This window comes from Eurytemora carolleeae, unplaced genomic scaffold, assembly GCF_000591075.1.
Source record: "Eurytemora carolleeae unplaced genomic scaffold, Eaff_2.0 scaffold537, whole genome shotgun sequence".
NCBI lineage: Eukaryota > Metazoa > Arthropoda > Copepoda > Calanoida > Temoridae > Eurytemora > Eurytemora carolleeae.
Genome location: NW_019396509.1, coordinates 93,650 through 113,912, shown reverse-complemented (window position 1 = coordinate 113,912; position 20,263 = coordinate 93,650). Strand labels below are relative to the sequence as shown.

The following is a 20,263-nucleotide window of genomic DNA, read 5'->3' as shown; positions in this document are numbered from 1 at the left end:
ATTCCAAATAATTGATTCCTGATTTTAGATTTACATCCCTTTACTATTTACAGCCCAATTATCCCCCCCTCTCCCTCCCCCACCCCACCCCACACAAACAGACGTACTTTGTGAAGAAAGGAAGGAAATTACCAAAACGAAGATTGTATGTGTTGTGTTGTTAACTTGTTATTGAATATTAAAAATCGTTCTCAGATCTCTTCAAAGAGAATAGAATATATATTAGAGTGGAATTTAGAAAATCCCTCGGTATTAATTTTGTCAGCCCCTTTCAGCCTGAAAGGGAGTTCAAAGCATACAAATCATATAAATGTTCACAAATTATATGCAGTAGAGTACATTAATACAGTAGGTTCCCTAGACTATTCATTTCAATTTCGAATTTTTAAAGCTGTTAAATAAACTTTATAAAATGAATTAGGTGAATAAAAAACATCATTTGATTTATAGTTGTAACGGAAAATCATCGTTTGTAAAGTGAAAGGCATAGAGTCTATGTGAAATGATCATTGGTCAATTATGAAACCAGCCTATTTCATAATTTGGTTTTCTTTTAATATTAATTTTAGATTTTCTATAAAATGATCTTCCAGGGCCCAAAAGGTTATATAGCACAAAAATGTGAGGTACACCTGCAGTATGGAAACAGTACAACAAAATGGCCGTTTTAGTAAATTCCACTCTAATATATATTCTATTCTCTTTGGATCTCTTCTAGATAATTTTGCACGGTCGATTCTCAACTGAACCTGTTTAATATTGCTCTGATCAAGGATGAATAAGATATTCCGATTTCTAGCTGAAATACTGATTTTTTTCAAGTGCGGGTCTTTCTTTTAAAGATGTTTATGGATTTGTGCTGCAAACACATGGACGGAATTTAAAATGTCAGTAATTTCCTCTTGTTAAAATTACTTCTAGAGCTCTTGTAAGATTATATTGGCAATATTACTTTTGGAATATTTTAATAAATTCCCACCCCAAAAAAAGATGGAGCTCAAGAATGGTGGTAGTTAAAGGAACAGTAGACGTAGTTTAAAGTGACATTCACATTTAAAACGTTAGATTTTAAACCCTGAAAAGGCTGAACCAAAATAATTATTTCTTTATCAGTTACCCTTCAATAATATTCAATTATGAAGAAGAAAATTAAGTTTTTAACTGAGGGTCAGAGTACAAAGTAATAACGCCAACAGTTCCTTTAATTAGCCGCAAGGTTATAATGTACGGAAATTTATGTCAGAGGTGTACGCATCTTCTGTACTGCAGTGTACTGTCTCTGGCGGTAATGTAAACACTAGACGGATGTCACAGCCTGATATGGGATCCATCTTTCACATAAAAATCAATAAAATATTTTGGTCAAAAGAAACTATTATGTGAATTATCAAAGTTATCAAAATTTAATGCTTTTATCCTCCACGGATACTAAACAAACACTGATGCATCTTGCATCTTATCTTGTTTACAAATTCCGCCCAGAGAGAACTGGTTTCAATATGTACGCAGAGTATACGCAACTGCAATTAACTTTCCTTGCATTATAACCTTGAAGAAGCGTAAAAGAAAACCCCAAACATAGCCAACCAATCAACCGAAAGTAAACAAAAACATAAACAAACAGAATCCCGCAGGTTCAACGAGAATTCAACCATTTAAAGCATTCAGCGTATATACAGCTAGGTTTAGCTTTGAAGGATGAGACTATAAACAGACAGTCTGGAGTACGGAGTCAACATTTAGACATTATTCATGACCAATAGTTCGATGATCATAAAACACAGCAATTGTGCAGTGTAAACAGACCCATTTTCCTAATTTAGGGATTTTATAAGTGTCAAGTAAAACTATTTGAGCTGAAACATCATCAAATTCATCTAATTGTATTTCTACAATGTCGTCTTCCTATTCCATTTTTATTGGTTTTCATTTAAGCTAGTTAAACACATATCTAAACATCTAGCCAAACAACCAAAGGAAATAACTATCCAAACACCTAGTTAAACATCTAGCCAAACAACAAAACCAATAACTATCCAAACACCTAGTTAAACACCAAGCCAAACAACAAAACCAATGACTAGCCAAACACCTAGTTAAACACCTAGCTAAACATCTAGCCAAACAAGAAAACCAATAAATATCCAAACACCTAGTTAAACACTTAGCCAAACAACTAGTTAAACACCTAGCCAAACACCTAGCTAAACATCTAGCCAAACAACAAAAGGAATAACTAGCGAACACCTAGTTAAACACATATCTAAATAACTAGCCAAACACCTAGTTAAACATCTAGCCAAAAAACAAAACAAATAACTAGTCAAACACTTAGTTAAAAACACAGCCAAACAACTTGCTAAACACCTAGCCAAACACCTAGTTAAACACCTATAGCCAAATACCTAGTTAAACACATAGCCAAACAACTAGTTAAACACCTAGCCAAACAAATTGTTAAACACCTAGCCAAACACCTTGTTAAACACCTAGCCAAACAACTAGTTAAGCATCTAGCCAAACACCTAGTTAAACCAAACAACTAGTTAAACACCTAGCCAAACAACTAGTTAAGCATCTAGCTAAACAGCTAGTTAAACACCTAGCCAAACAATTACCAAACACCTAGCAAACACCTAATCAAACAACTAGCCAATCAACTAGCCAAATAACTAGCTAAACACATAGCCAAACACTAGCCAACATTTAGCCGAATACCCAGCCAAACACCTAGTCAAACAACTAGCCAAACAACTAGCCAAACAACTAGTATAAACTAGCCAAACAACTAACCAACCAACTAGCGGAACACCTAGCTTCAAGCCAAACACCCATCCAAATAGCTAAAACTCACAAACCCAAACCAACACACCCTTTGCTTGAAGGACTCGAAGTAATAAATGTGTACGTGTAGGGACATTAAAGAACGAGAATATCATACATATACCTTCAGGTTTCCCATTATACATGTATCTAGGCATACATAAACTGCTTGGATGCGTACACTCAGAGTTTAGAATAATCATTTACTAACTGATATATAATAACTGCTGGGTCATTTAATGATATTGTCATAAATATGCAACCCTTTTGTTTCATTATCATTATTATTATTTTTATTATTATCATTATTATAATTATAATTATAATTATTATTATTATTATTTTTATTTTTATTACTATCATTAATTTTTTAATTAGCGCTTCAATAAGAGGAGTTATTATTGAAAACATATAAAATTTCAACCTTAAGTGCATTTTACTTTAGTTTGACGTGTGCAATATTCTTTCCTTTCTTTCTTACAGCTTTTTCACCGATTGTTAGTCGAATTAAATTTTTTTTCCAAAAATATAATTAAATAGTTAAGCTATTGGTCAAACCGATGCCTAGCAAAACGTCAAATTCAGACCCGGTCTCAGTAGTTGATGTTTGATATTTATAACTGTGCAGATCAGAGTGCATGATGATGGACATGTTTTATTTATTTGTTTGTTTTATTTGCAAATAATCCTAATCAATATTCATTATTCATCCTTTTAGCTTCCCTCTTCATTAATTCATTATTTATAAAACCAATATCTTTTAACTCTTTAAACAATTTTACACCTTTGAAATCTATTCAAGTATACGTGTTCAATACAGACTTTTTTTTTGGCAATTTTTCTTTTAAATATAAAATATTAATACAAAAGTGTAAAAAACTTATTTGAAGAGTTGAAAAATAATTTCGGTAAGAACCAGAAAACTCTGGAATAGAAAGACGACTTTCAGGCTCAAATTTTGACTTTAAATAGCCTAATAAACAGACGCTGTATTTGTGCAGTGTAAACAGACCCATTAATTAAATAAGTGATTTAATAAGTTAGTCAAACTATTTGGTTCGTAAAATATGACAGAAACCTTTACCATCAAGATTAAATTATTTTGCAAATAATTCTGCAAAATATCCGACATTACACGACTTTGTGACTTCGTAGCTCCTCTAATTATTATTTTTTGCGCAGTATAATAAAATTAAAATGTTCCATATGAGTATGACATATAAGAAATTTTAAATATTCTGCTCTTCTCTAAAGCTATTTAATGAAAGGAGTTTCACGGATTTAAAACTGCAGCTAATTTGATTATTTTTTTCTAACTGCGTATCTATATATATATAAAGTTGTAATCTCTGATTGTCTGTTTGTTTGTTTCTTTGTTTCTTTGTCCTATCATAACTCATAAACCCCTGGACCGATTTGCCTCAAATTTTTATTGAGGAACTTGGGACAGGCACGAGAATGTTCTTGGTTTGGTTTTTAGATTATAAACTGAGTGGGAGGAGTGCCAATTGCGGGTAAAAGGTAGAAGCAACTTTGAGTATTCTGGAAAACGCTGGGTTCCCAAGCTAGTTTTTATATAAAAATAACCTTTCCAATCAATGGGAAATCTAGATTTAAGAATTAATTAAAAAGATGTCCTTCAGATTATACAATAGACATTATACAAAATACATATATGGCCTTCATTCTGGGTAAAAATTAGATTTTAAAATTATGTTATAGGATGTCACAACTTCACAAGTATGTAATTAAACTTTATATTTTAAAGGAACTGAACGCATAACTTTAAGCGACCTTTCATGCAAAAATCGAAATGCCGAATTTAAAACGGTAATCCTATAAATCCTTAACAAATCATCCAGGGCTAGTACTCTGGGTGTTTATCTCTAAAATGGTTATCAGTAAGTCTCAAGCTCAACTGACTGTATAGAAATGTCCTACAAGGTTTTTACAAAATAGCTTGCAAACAAAATTATCAACAATTGCAAATAAATAAAAGCAAAAGTTTAAAGATTTAAAAGTTTAAAGATTTCAATGTTTAAAGGTTTAATGGTTTAAATGTTTGAAGGTTTAAATGTTTAAAGATTTAAAGGTTTAAAGGTTTAATGGTTTAAATGTTTAAAGGTTTAAATGTTTAAAGATTTGAAGGTTTAAAGGTTTAAAGGGTACATGAAATGGAGCGTATATTGCAATCCCGTTTGCAGTCCCTACAGGGAAGCTTGATAAAGTGGCGTGTAACTTGCCCCTTCATGCAGAAACAATGAAGAAAATTGTTAGAATTAAACAATTTCGAATAGGATTATAGGCAACTGGAAGAACTGAGATTAAAGCAAAATTGGTTTTGAGAATTTACAACAGATTTGAAATTATCAAGACATCCTCTTGAACGATTTTAAGGTTAAAGGAAGTGAGATTTAGGGAGGTACCCTTCATATACTGACAAGGCATAGTGGTTATTTAGCAGATCCTAGATCTTAGATCCTAGATCTTAGATCCTAGATCTTAGATTCTAGATCTTAGATCCTGGATCTTAGATCCTACATCTTAGATCCTAGATCCTAGATCCTAGATCTTAGATCCTAGATCTTAGATCCTAGATCTTAGATCCTTGATCTTAGATCTAAGACCTTAGATCCTAGATCTTAGATCTTAGATCTTAGATCTTAGATCCTAGATCTTAGATCCTAGATCTTAGATCCTAGATCTTAGATCTTAGATCTTAGATCCTTATAGATCTTAGATCCTAGATCTTAGATCTTAGATCTTAGATCTTAGGATCATATTTTCTACTTAAAAGATTTCTCTATTTACCTACCCGACAATCAAAAACCCGTGGAGAACACAAGAATATCACATGAGTGACCCGTGAATATCCCGTGATTATTCACGTGTTGACAAGGTGAATGTTGACGATTTTATTACTGGTCTATGATAGAATTTTTTTAAATTAAGTAAAATGTTTAGAAACCAAACATTTTAGTTTCTATCTTTTATATTAAACATCTTGAACATTTAAACTTTAAATGATCAATATTCCCATAGTGATATTTTAAGTCTAAATAGTGATCAACTATGTTGATGTGTTCATGATCACCTTCCTTTATATATCTAAAAGGTGGATACTCCAAAAAGGGGTTGTTGAGAATTACAATAAAAAATTCAATGTGAAAATTTTCTATGCTTTGCTAATGCTTGTTATAATCTAAAATATTTATGTCAGTTAAAATATTTCATTTTACTACATTATACTTTTGGTTTCTTAAAGGTAAGCAGAGACACCAAGTGTTGTTATTTTGCAACTCTATCAAAAATCAAAAACATGAAGTTCTTCCGGTGATATATTTTACACGTGATATTCTCGCATTACATTACTCATGATTAACACATTGGGAATATGCGAGATCTTGCTACGAGCACAACATGTAAAAAAACCACAAGAATTGAACCAGAATTATCTCATATATCTTACACGTGATAATTACGAGAATTAAAATCTAGTTATTCTGGCATTGCATTACTCGTGTTTAACACGATGGGAATATACAAGATCTTGCACTGTTATCTTTGCTACGTGCACAACATGTAAAAAAAACTACTGGAATTTTCCTAGAATATTTCCATGTGTTTTACCCATGCCTTACACATGATAAATCTTCAAGATCGTGAAAAGTAGATAAACCACAAATATAACACAAGGAGGGGCCGTGAATTAATCTCGTGAATTATCAACCAGTTCTCCACCATACTAATCCCGTTGAAAACCTGTGTTTTCCTTGTTGTGTATCTATCTATTTATCAATCAATCTATCTATGTATCTATTCACGTGATTTAAAGCTTTGTAGTACCCGTCCAAAAGTTAAGTCGAGCTTTGAAGTACACGATTTCTTTGTTATGATTGTGGATTCAGCTGTCGTGTTTACGTTAAGCTGTCCATGCTTCGCAGCTTCCCACCGGCCGCCATTTTTCTTTTTAACTGAGCAGTCATTTAAGAGATGGGGCGCTGTCGTATCAAGTTGAACATTTTCTTATAAATATTAACGTAAAAAGGTGGTTTTTTGTCTTTTTTTGGGGCTCAACAATAGCCCCTTTTTATTTTAATTTTGTTCATGCATAATTTATCGTGCTTACAAAATATTTTGTTGATAAAATTAAGCCGTTCATTTCGGCATTTGTTTTTTAATTATAGATTAACATGTGAAACATGTGACGTGATTCTACAATGTCGTCGAGGGATAAGCATAACAATACCAGGTTGTGATTTATTCTCCTAATTAGGTGGTAAAATCTTAATAAATTACTCGATTTCTGAAAATGGCCTGGAGCCGATTGGTTTGGCTAATACAGTGGTCCGTCATTGTATACAAAATATTTGGTAATTTCCTAGTATACGAGTTTTGGACAACCCCCGCCCCCCCCTTCATTAATTTTATACATGGATTTTACAGAAAATGTCTTAACCTAACCATAACCCGTGGCCGCAGCGGTCGGCCCCCTAGCCTGTCCTAGCCGCAGCGCTCGGCCCAGAAAGTGTCCTAACCTAACCCTAAATAATGCTTAATTAAAACTAATTTGGTCGTGTACAAAATTGATAGGAGGGGGGGGGGGTCCAAACATCGTTCACTAGGACAGACCCGAGCGCCGTGGCTGTACAGGCCAAGGGGCCGGGCGCTGTGGCCACATGATCAATAATATCCATGTGATGCATATAATAGATCTTGTTTAAAATTGAAAGTAGTGGGGGCGGGGGTTCCAAAATTCATTCTTTAGGAAATTGCCTAAGGCAGGCTAGGGCCAGGGGGGTTACGTCCTAGTATACATTTTTGGAACTCTTCCCTCCACCTTCCTGTCAATTTTGTACATGGATATCATATTATCAAATGTATCCCATGGATATAATTTGGTAATTTCCTAGAGAACGATTTTAGTATCCCCCCTGGTCCCCCCCCCCCTCCTATCAATTTTGTGTACATGGATCTCGTTTGTATCGCATGGAAATTATTGGTCATCTAAAGAGGGAGGGGGGATTAAAACAGTCAGGACAGGCCGGTAGGGTCTGAAGAACGGTTGAACAACGATATTTATCATTTACAGAATTCAATATATGTGTAAACAATTCAAACATAAACAACAAATACACAGATAGATAGATAGATAGATAGATAGATAGATAGATAGATAGAAATATAATTTAGAATACTGAAAATAATGCATAAAATAAAACAATAAATTTAAAAAAGTTGTTTGAAGTATTTATGCGAAGATAAAGAAAGTAAATATATATATATATATGTAGAGAAATAGGTAGGTAGATAGAAACTTATGTGGATATTCACAGGCAAAATAAGAACAAATATATAGATAAAAATATATAAATTGAAAGACAGTTACAAACTAAGAATTTTAGAAAAGCATGTTCTTGAAAACTGCTAAAACAGTTTCTGTTTAAGAATTTATAATGATCTATTCTATTGTGTGTTTTGGACTTCAAGTGTTTTAAAGAATTCTTAAATTTGCATTTTCTATTTAGTTTTCCAATTCCAACTAGAATATTTAATATTAAAGGGAATGTACGCATAATTTCAAGTTTGAAGAGTGGCATGTTCGAATCAAAACGATACCCTTTAAACCTCTATATCTGAATTAACATTTTCGGTTTTCTAGATCAAAATGTTTTAACATTTAAAAATATATTAAATTATTGAACATTTTCAACTAGAAAAATAAAGATATTTTATCTGAGAAAGGGCTAAAGGGTATTGTTGTAAATCTAAATAACTTGAAATTACGTTTATTATAAATATATAATTTTATATTTTTAGGAGTTTGAATTTAAAGAACGTGTTCAGCACAGATGAGGATTCTAATCTTGAGAGAACAAAATCTCTGTCGGTTTTCTGCTCAGATGTTTTCTTTTATGAATCTAATTTAAGATCAGATCATTTCGGTAGCTTGCACAACCTTAGGTGATTATTTTTACATAGTTTTGAAAACTACCCCCCCCCCCTTTATTGCTCTTGTACAACCTTAGGTGATTATTTTTACATAGTTTTGAGAACTACCCCCCCTTCCCCGCTCTTAAAACATGCAAGAGGAATTCATATTTTAATTTTACTTCCCTTATTATATTAGATCTTTAAACGTTAATAACTCGGTGAATTGAATATTTCATTTGGTAAAATATAATTTTCAACTAATTTTGGAAGGTTGGAATGAATTTCTAGGGCTCAGTGGAAGCTTTTTTTAACAACAATACAAAATTTTTGTATTTCAAAAAGTTGAATTTTCATTTTTGCTCCAGGTCCTTGAATATATCCTACTGCAAGCTCCGAACCCTTCCTCCTCGCTCCTTCGTTGGTTTAACCAACCTGGAGCAGCTTTCCGTCCAGACCTTTAACAGTCAGTGGAGCGCCATCACCTTGGACCTCGACTACGAGGCCTTCATTGGCCTGGAGAAGTTGACCCGTCTCGACCTGACCCGAAACAACATGTTCCAGCTGCCGGCCAAACTGTTCTGCCCGCTCAACACCGAGCTAGTGGTTGACCTGAGCCACAACCAGCTGTCAGGGTTCCAGGTTCTAGGTCTGAGCTCCCTAACAACGGATCCGTGTTCAGTTCCAATCACGGAGCTGGATGTGAGCTTTAATCAAATCCGAGCAGTCCCTGAGGACTCACTAGGGACTGCTCCTCGGCTCCGGAGTATCAGAGCTAAAGGGAACCTGCTCCAGGCTCTTGATAGATCAGCTTTCCAGGGACTCCAGGAGCTGGAGGAGATTGATATCAGTGATAATGATCTAACAGCTCTTCCTCCAGATCTATTCCTAGATAATCCTAGACTAAAGCAGATTGATCTTTCTAATAATAGTATAGGGACCATTCATATATCTATATTCAGGTATACATTTTTATCATTAATAATCCTCCATAAAAAGATGGCAAGGCCCGATTTACAGTGCCTTGAACATGTGGAAGATACCTTCGTTTTCTGACTAGAAAAGTTTATATTTTTCTGAGATTCTCCATTGTTTCTTATAAACAAGAAATGCGCAAGTCACTTTCGCAGAGAAACCGCAAATGAAAATGAACAGTTTATAGGAACAAAAACATTGATATCTAATTCATACTTGATCAGACAAAGGTTTCAATTGTACCGTTGTAAATCGGGCATTCCCATTTTTTCGTGGAGGGCCACTTGAAATAACGCGTACAGTCCCTTTTATACTATATTATTTAGGAATACTAGTGAAGTATCCTATACAGTCCCTTTAATGCTATATCATTTAGGAATACTAGTGAAGTATCCTATATAAACCTGAGCAGAAATCATCTGGACCAAAACTGGTTAAAGGTAAGGGGAAATAAAATCAAAAAACTTAAATTTTACATTTTTAATTTTTATTTATATTTTAGGATACCTTCAACGGTTTGACAAGATTAAAGGTTCTAGATTTAAGCAGAAATCATATTTCTTCAATAGATAAAAATATGTTCAGAGATCTAAAGGTGCGTAAAGTTTTTTATGTTTGAAACAAAAAATTGTGAATTTTTTAATGCTGGTCTTTTCAACTATAATTCTGAATTTAGAAACTTGTGATTTAACAAATACGTTTTAAGATTATCAAATTATTTAAATATTATTGAATTAATTTCTTTTCTTAAAATTTTGTATTTTCAGAGTCTTGAATGGTTGTCTCTAGCCCACAATAGAATAAACGAGGTCGGAGGATTCCAGATCAGCCTCTTTCCTGCCCTCTCAACCCTCCTCTTCAACCACAACGCCCTCGAGACCATCCCCAGCCTCATGCTATCCTCCAGTAGGAACCTCGAGGTTCTCGACCTTGCTCACAACAAGATTCAGTCAGTTAACAAGGAGGCTTTCACCAATACAACCAATCTTAGGTTAGTTTCTTTTTTAAACTCCGGTTCATTTAAAGTACCGACTTCTAGGCAACTAGATCTTGTACCGTACCGACTTCTAGGCAACTAGATCTTGTACCGTACCGACTTCTAGGCATCTAGGCAACTAGATCTTGTACCGTACCGACTTCTAGGCAACTAGATCTTGTACCGTACCGACTTCTAGGCAGCTAGATCTTGGACCGTGCCGACTTTTAGGCAACTAGATCTTGTACCGTACCAACTTCAGGCAACTAGATCTTACTGTATAACATACAGGGCTACGCAGAAAGAGTGAGACTGTAAAGATGACCTGAAACCCTTAAAATATGACATTCCCAAGGATAAATTAAGTCTATCTTCTAAAATGTCGGCTTTTTGTGTTTTATTCTTTTTAAGATTGGGAAAAGAAAAGACAAGCTTTAAGTCGCAGGGATTCATAAATATAAGAAACAGGGAGACAGACAGTGTAAATTGCGTACAGTCGTCTCTGAAGTCTCATTCTTTGTATTCTGGGTTACCCTGTACAGTGTACATACATACATTATTTTTCCTTTACATCTAGTACACATAATGTCGTCATCCTATTCCACAGATGTATGTGCACCACTGTATTAAACCTAAATGTCTGAATAATTAATGTTTTTCTATTCAGATATTTGAGTGTATCCCACAACCTGTTAACTGAGCTTCCAGCTGGGCTGGTTAACTTGACTAACCTCGACGCCAGCGTCAACATCCTTGGCGTCCTTAGTCGGAAGGATATCGAGGGTATGTCCTCCCTTCTTCGTCTTAACCTCAGTAGTAACGAAATCTCGAGGCTCGAGGTCGCAAGTTTCAACGAGACACCGAGGTTGACCCATCTAGACCTCTCAAGAAACCGGTTGAGGATAATCGAACAGTCGACGCTCGCCGCCCTCGTCTCGTTGACCGAGCTCAGCCTCGCTGAGAACCAGTTGGAGGATATAAACGGCCTTCTCACAACACAAACTCATCTCAGCTTCCTTAATCTGTCCTCCAATTTCATTCAATGGTTTGATTATGCTTTCATTCCAAACTCTCTTCAAATTCTTGATTTACAGGTAAAATCATATTTTTTGCTAAAAAACTAGAATTAGGATCATGAATGCATACTGCTCAATTGCATAAGAAGTTGCATAGAAAACAATTAGTTATAATGTTGCCCTTGAGAAATTACATTGGAAAGTCTAGCTTTGAGATTGAAATTATTTTGAAAATTACTTTGAGAAGCTACTGTATTAGGTCTTCAAACATTAAATTGAAAATCCTTATAATTTTGTAAATTATAATAATTCAAACTATAAAGAGCTTCTAGATGTAACAGTTTAATCTTTCTAAACTTTGACTATCAGGTTGAAATGTAAAGAATGATTTGGAAATTAGAGTTTGATGCGAGTATTCTGTTCCTATAAAGGAAGTGTAAACGTATGTTTATGGTACAGGGTGTCCCAAAAAACATGGGAATTCAGTGACGAATTTAATATCGTCTTTGTTATGAATTAGCATTGTAATACCTAATTTCAAAAGCCATAATATTATTATGTCTGCTAGAGCTTATTTTATGAAAAGGGTAAAAGACTGTAAAGATGTGTCTATAATGTCTCCGCAAGATGAACAGTGAAGACGGACAAGTTTACTCTGTTTCTATACTGCAATTTTCTTGTTTTACTAAGTACAACTGTATGCAGTCAAAACATAAACAAACAAAATGTAAACATAGCAGACGAAACTCTTACAGATTACAGCTTTCTCAGTAGGTATCACTAAACTAAATCAAAGAATTATTTGAAAAGACGATATCGAATTCGTCACTGAATTCCCATGTTTTTTGGGACACCCTGGACCTTGCATGCAAAGATGATAATGCCCGATTAAGATTGGTACCATTGAACCCGTATTTTTTAATCAATAACGAGGAAGATATTATCACTTTTCTAGGATTAATAGTTTTTAATTCTGATGAACCATAAATGTTCCTGCAGTAGAAATGCGCAAGTCACTTTTGGAGAGAACCCACAATTGAAAATATTCAGTTTTCCAAATTATAAACTTTAATATCTCGTTCATTTTTATCAGACAAAGGTTTTAAGGGTACCATTGTGAATCGGGCATTGTCATCTTTGCATGAAGAGTCCCTTGAATTTACGCTTACAGTCCCTTTAAGATGATATCTAAACCTCTGGTACTTATAGAACAACAGGATAGAGGAGGTGGAGAACTACTACTCCTTGAAGGACGGGTTCAACCTGGAGTACCTAGACGTGAGCAGGAACAGGATTAGAAACCTAGGAGTTCTTTCTCTTCTTCCTAGTCTAGCAGAGATCATTCTCAGGTAGGGAACATTTAGAAGAGATCATTCTCAGGTAGGGAACATCTAGTAGAGATCATAATCATGTAGGGAACATCTAGTAGAGATCATAATCAGGTAGGGAACATCTAGCAGATATCATTCTCAGGTAGGGAACATCTAGCAGAGATCATTCTCAGGTAGGGAACATTTAGAAGAAATCATTCTCAGGTAGGAACATCTACTAGAGATCATTCTCAGGTAGGGAACATCTAGCAGAGATAATAGTCATGTAGGGAACATCTAGTAGAGATCATAATCAGGTAGGGAACATCTAGCAGAGATCATTCTCATGTAGGGAACATCTAGCAGTGATCATAATCATGTAGGAAACATCTAGCAGAGATCATAATCATGTAGGGAACATCTAGCAGAGATCATAATCATGTATGGAACATTTAGAAGAGATCATTCTCAAGTAGGGAACATTTAGAAGAGATCATTCTCAGGTAGGGAACATTTTGAAGAGATCATTCTCAGGTAGGGAACATTTAGAAGAGATTATTCTCATGTAGGGAACATCTAGCAGAGATCAAAATCATGTAGAGAACATCTAGCAGAGATCATTATAATCATGTAGGGAACATCTAGCAGAGATTATAATCAGGTAGGGAACATCTAGCAGAGATTATAATCATGTAGGGAACATCTAGCAGAGATTATAATCAGGTACGGAAAAATAAATATAGATAAAACAAAATCTGAAAGGAAAGTTTAATCTAGTTTTAAAACTGAAAATTTAAAGTTATCAAATGTAAAAATGGGTTTAAATCGAAGTTTAAATTTATGCGACATTACTGAATGCTTTGTAACCTCGTAGCTCTTTTAATTTTTCATTTTAGTCACAAATATGAACAAAAATTGTCCAGTTGCATATTAGAAATTTAACGTGTAATATAACCGTGTTTAGTTTAACGTGTAATATATCCGTGTTTAGTTTAACGTGTAATATATCCATGTTTAGTTTAATGTGTAATATATCCGTGTTTAGTTTAATGTGTAATATATCCGTGTTTAGTTTAACGTGTAATATATCCGTGTTTAGTTTAACGTGGAATATATCCGTGTTTAGTTTAATGTGTAATATATCCGTGTTTAGTTTAATGTGTAATATATCCGTGTTTAGTTTAATGTGTAATTTATCCATGTTTAGTGAGAATGAGATCAGTGATATCGGACACAACACTTTCCTGTCAAAAAATAATCTCTCCAGGGTAGATCTCAGGAGCAACAAGATATCCGTCCTTAGTCTTGCCAGCCTCATCATAGCTCAGGATACTATAGGTAACATATCCGTTCTTAGTCTTATCATAGCTCAGGATACTATTGGTAACATATCCGTTCTTAGTCTTATCATAGCTTAGGATACTATTAGTAGCATATCCGTTCTTTGTCTTATCATAGCTCAGGATACTATTGGTAACATATCCGTTCTTAATCTTATCATAGCTCAGGATACTGCTGGTAGCATGTTTAAGTACATATTTTTGTCTAATAAAATATATCGTCCCAATATTTTCATGTTTTTTTTAAAGCACTCTGTTAAGAAACGAAAAGTTTCCTATAAACACACCACCAAGCCATATCAAACACACACTCTAACATGCAGACACAAACTTGTTAGACACTAGACACAGGCCCCATATCTTCTGTCTGATTTTAACTGATTATATGCACTGGTCATAAATATCAGAAGTATATTTTATTACACTGGTGTCTCTTTCCAAGCCAACCCTCTCGAAGGAGGGATGGGGGGGAGGTATTATGATTAAATATTTAAAATCTCTTTAACACAAAAGAAGCAATATTATCAATGAGCAATTCGTGGTTATGATTAGAAATAGCATATTTTTCTATATATTATTTCTTATCGATGTCTATTCTTGAAATTTTTTATTATTTTTATTATTATGATTCAAACTATTCAATTCATTTGATAAAAATCTGAACTCAAATTTACAGTCACAATTTAATCATGAAATTTAGTTATTTATGAAAAAAATTGTTACTTTTAAAAAATATATCAACCAATAAATGTTTTTGTGTATTATAAACCATTGTTAATTCTTAATTTAGTTAATATGATCACAAAATATTTTCCTTCATAAATAAGAAATTTTACATTTTCAAATATAAAAAGTATTAATGCATAAAAATATTTTCTATCTATTACTTAAAATGAATTTATAAAAAACAATAAATTGATATCATAATTATCACTTTAATTAATACTTATTTATAGTAATATTCCTAAATGTTTTTGTATTTTAAGAATATATTTTTGCAGATAAGCCGGAATTCTTCTTGGCCGGCAACCCCTTCCAGTGTAGTTGTGAGATGCAGTGGTTGATTACACCAGGCTCATCTGACCGGCTCCCAGCCCTAGCTGACCTTCAGGATACAGAATGCCTGGTCAACTACAACGGTAACACGACTGCGCTAGCTTCTGTGACCAGCGTGCTACCAAATCAGTTTCTGTGTGAGTATGAGTCCCACTGTTTCTCTCTGTGCATGTGCTGTGACTTCTTCGGGTGTGATTGCCGCATGCAGTGCCCGGATGGATGTTCATGTTTCCATGACTCTACGTGGTCAGCTAATATTATCCAATGCTCGGCCCGGGGACACCGTGAGATACCGCCTCTTATACCCATGGACGCCACCAGTGTGTTCTTGGACGGAAACAGTCTTGGTGACCTTTCCGGTCAGATCTTCCTAGGGAGATCAAGGATGAAGAACTTGTACCTGAACAACACTAGGATATCGGAGATCAGTAACAACACCCTGCTAGGACTGCTTGATCTGCAGCTACTTGATCTTAGTGGGAATGAACTCTGGGTCCTGAAAGGAGCAGAGTTTACTGATCTGGTCAACCTTCGTGAGCTTTATCTTCAGAACAATAGGATCACAAGTATTGCGGAGGAAACATTTCGAGCGCTAAAGTCTCTGTCTGTGCTGCGGCTTGACAACAATCTTCTGACAACATTCCCAATCTGGGAGCTGGCGTCCAACCCCTTCATCATCGGGGTGTACGTCGCTGAGAACGCTTGGACCTGTCATTGTGATTTTGTGAACAAGTTCCGAATGTTTATCGACGGAAACCTGGACAAGATCATTGACGCCCACGAGGTGAAGTGTATCGTGGACAAGCTGATAGACGACTCCTATACAACAACCAACAAGAGAAACTGTATAGAGTCCAGAAACTCTGCGTTTATGAGCCTAAACTCAGATGACGGGAAAATTCTATCCATTGCCATTGGTTGCTGCGTTATGTTCGTCACTTTGCTCATCTCAGCCTTCCTTGCTTACAAAATGAAGGATACAATCAAACTCTGGATACACTCAAAGTACGGGGTTCGAATCCTTGCAAAGAATATATCCGGAGAAGATACAATGTATGATGCGTATGTATCCTATAGCATAAAAGATGAAAGTGTTGCTCTAGGTATAGCGGAAGAGCTGGGACGGTATAGGTTGTGTCTCAACTATAGAGATATTGCCAATTCCAACAGAGACATTAACCCTGCTACAGTGTTTGCTGCCAAGTCTAGTGCTAGTATTATTGTCATCATGTCCAAGGTGTATCTAGAGTGTGAGTGGGAACAGATTAAAACCACGCTACTCCAACCCAACCCGGAGTTATGTCGAAACCTTATTCTTATCCTACTCGAAGATCTATTTGACTACGAAGTTTTAAACAATTCTGAGATAAAATCATTCATCAATTCTTGCCATTCCGTCCTGCACTGGAAGGAATCCAAATTCTGGACCAAGCTAAGATACACGCTTCCAGATCCCCAACCTAGGCTTGACAAGACAAACACAACCCAGCTCCTGGATAACCAGGATACCTGGAATTTCTTGCACAAAGAAGTCCCGGATTCCGGCGTCTCTTCAGCTCATATCTCGACAGTATCGTTGAACCAGGCGGGAGCACGTCTTGACTCTCTCCGGTTCAAAACCAAATCTCGCCAATCCATCCCATCCACCGTCGAGTCAAACAATGAGTTTATCTACCTCACTCCTAAACCAAAGAAAGCTCGGTGTCAGTCCGGGACTCAGGGGCACGGAGATATCTTCAATACTCATCAGAGATCATCATCCGAGATTTATAATCAGCAACAAGCTGGGAGTCCAAGTATTCATCATCAGAGATCAAAATCAACCTTGGTTCCAGCCTCCCTTCCCTCTCCCACATCTCAACTTCTAGCCTCCAACATAAACCTCAGGCAGGCAATCCAACCTCAGCCTCAGCCTCCTGAGGACCAAGGTTCAGCCAAACACATCTATGGGTCAACCTCGTTCATCTACAAGTTAATTTCCTCGGCAGGAAGTGAGAATGATTATAATCCTGGTTCTCCAGGTCTACCTGGAAACACGAGTACTCCTGGGAACCATATTTATATCCAGAACCAGCAGCATCAGCGTTCTTCCAGCCTTCTCTCTCAGAACCAAACCTACTCCCAGAGTCCGACTCAACAGCTGATCCATCAACGGAGTAGATCTGCAATATCCCCTTCTCCGCTCAGCATAGTTCAATCCTCTCCAACCTTTCTACCTGGACCCGGAGCAAAGATTATAACCTCAACCCCTCTGCTGTATCACACCTCACAACTACTTCCTCAATCCTCACAACTCCCAAACAAAGGAAAACTAACAAGGTCCTCATCCCAACTTAACTCTGGAAATGGCAAACCTCCAAATATCCAGCTCCGAACCGCAACATTAGCTCCATACCACAGGAAACATCCGTCCCACTCACAATTAGACTCCCAACCTCAATCTGCTGTTATACATCAAAGATCTAAATCCACTCCATATCAGGGGTTTGTGGTTTAGTAAAATACACCTCAGGGTCGTCTTCATAATTTCACACATCTAAAATAATTTGTGAAATGTAGTAAAATCGATCTGAACCTTTCTCATTCGTTTCAAGGTTGACGATATATTCATTCTGGATCTACCTGCTATATACCTATATATACATAATATTGAACGAATTCTGAGATGGAACTTTCATGAAACATTGCAATTTGCAGCTCTCTCAACTTCTCTTTTTATTTTAACGTTTTTAAATTGAATCTCTAACTACTAAAAAAAAGGTGTTTGCGCTTATTATTCAAGTTTCAGATTAAAAATTTGCGCACATTTGACAAGCTTTGAAGAGTAAATTTTTGTGTGAAGTTTGTTTGATATGATTACTATTAGGAAAATTATTAGGCAATATTTGCCCTGGCTGTGCATAAACTTAGTGCCATGTATTTAGTTTTCAAATCTCTGCAAATTGCCATAAATCCTTCTAACTTGTATTAAATTGAAAACATTGAACAATATGTAGCGAAAATTTTCTCAAGTTTCTCATTTAAAGAAATATAATTCTAATTGAAAATGAACAATATACCTTCTTTCAGCAAATATTCTAATTTAAACAGAATTCGTATTTCTATAAAATGAAAAAAGCAGAGCTTAGTACTTACAACTGTAAACTATTTGTACATAAATTCCCTCTGTGATATGTAATTGTATTTAATTTAGAAAATAATAAATTTTGTAAAAAAAATCTTTTAATAAAAAATTTTAAAATTCGGGAGAAAATTTAAAGATAAGAATTTGAGAGAAAATATAAAGATTTGAATTTAAGAGAAATATAATATTTGAATTTAAGAGAAAATATAAAGATTTGAATTTAAGAGAAATATAAGATTTAAATTTAAGAGAAATATAAAGATTTAATTTTTGAGAAAAATTAAGGATTATAATTCAGAGAAAATATAAAAATTAGAATTTAGGAGAAAATATAAAGATTAGAATTTAAGAGAAAATATTAAGATTAGAATTAAGAGAAAATTTAAAGATTTGAATTTAAGAGAAATATAAGATTTGAATTTAAGAGAAAATATAAAGATTTGAATTTAAGAGAAATATAAGATTTGAATTTAAGAGAAAATATAAAGATTTGAATTTAAGAGAAATATAAGATTTAAATTTAAGAGAAATATAAAGATTTAATTTTTGAGAAAAATTAAGGATTATAATTCAGAGAAAATATAAAAATTAGAATTTAGGAGAAAATATAAAGATTAGAATTTAAGAGAAAATATTAAGATTAGAATTAAGAGAAAATTTAAAGATTTGAATTTAAGAGAAATATAAGATTTGAATTTAAAGAAATATAAGATTTGAATTTAAGAGAAAATATAAAGATTTGAATTTTAGAGAAAAATATAAAGATTAGAATTGAGAGAAAATTTAAAGGTTTGAATTTTGGAGAAAATTTAAATTTCACAATTTTAGAGAAAATATTAAGATCAAAATTCAGAGAAAATATAAAGATAAGAATTTAAGAGAAAATTTTAAGTTCAGAATTTTAGAGAAAATATAAAGCTTAGAATTTCAGAGAAATATAAAGATTATAAAATTCAGAAAAAATATAAAGATGTTCATTGTTCATGAAAAAAATATATGAAATTCTCGATAAAATTTTAGTTTTAAAGACAATCTCTATTAATTCCCCCAAATGCTCAAATTTGCATTTGAAAGAACAGAAAGTTCAAAAATGAGAAAAAATGGTAAATTCTCTAATCTTATCTTAAATTCTAAATTCATTCAGTTTTTTGAAATCAAACATATTTTTCAAATCAATATTTTAATTAACAAGTATTTTGTTAGCATATTTCTGTCATGAATGTCGTTATAATAATTATTGCGTCTTCCTTTATTTCTACATATTCTATCTATACTTGGTTTGTCTGTTTTCTTGTATTCAATAAACGTCAATACGACAGAATCGATTGTACTCAACATTTTGTTGTGACAACATGCATGACCCAGAGAAGGTTGATTAAATGAAAACTGTTAATTTTTAAAATCTTAAAATGTTAAGAAAAATCCGCAAAATTTGAATTAAATTACGAAGAGAAAAAACCAGCCTAAAAAGCAAGATATAAATGGCAAAATTGTAGCTGGACCAGGGGCAGATGCCAGATGCCTATTTTAATTAAATTACTTCTTAAAGGATCAAATCATCAAGGTTAGACTGCATAATTTATTTCATACTGTTAAATAAAAAATATAACAAAAAAGACTATAAAAGTTAACAAATGTGCTACATAATGTACATTGTGGATAAATAATAATTTTAACAGTAGTCGTCGCATATATCAATACACATAAGACGA

The 20,263-nt window shown here is 34.1% G+C and overlaps 1 protein-coding gene across 1 annotated transcript; it reads left to right on the top strand.

Moving 5' to 3' along the window:
• Positions 1-6,933: 6,933 nt before the first annotated feature.
• Positions 6,934-18,423, top strand: LOC111704578 (toll-like receptor Tollo). Its single transcript, XM_023476860.1, has 10 exons — positions 6,934-7,075; positions 8,644-8,787; positions 9,123-9,716; positions 10,106-10,169; positions 10,232-10,324; positions 10,497-10,720; positions 11,373-11,799; positions 12,931-13,073; positions 13,996-14,369; positions 15,373-18,423. The coding sequence occupies exons 1-10, from the start codon at positions 7,044-7,046 to the stop codon at positions 17,922-17,924; spliced, it is 4,647 nt and encodes a 1,548-aa protein (XP_023332628.1). The 5' UTR covers positions 6,934-7,043; the 3' UTR covers positions 17,925-18,423.
• Positions 18,424-20,263: the final 1,840 nt, after the last annotated feature.

Excerpts from the sequence above, each read along its gene's own strand:
- LOC111704578 (XM_023476860.1), top strand. The coding sequence starts at position 7,044 with ATGTCGTCGAGGGATAAGCATAACAATACCAG. Across the intron at positions 10,721-11,372 it reads ACCAATACAACCAATCTTAG|ATATTTGAGTGTATCCCACA; the intron begins GTTAGTTTCTTT and ends TTTTCTATTCAG. Across the intron at positions 13,074-13,995 it reads GCAGAGATCATTCTCAGGTA|TTTAACGTGTAATATATCCG; the intron begins GGGAACATTTAG and ends AACCGTGTTTAG.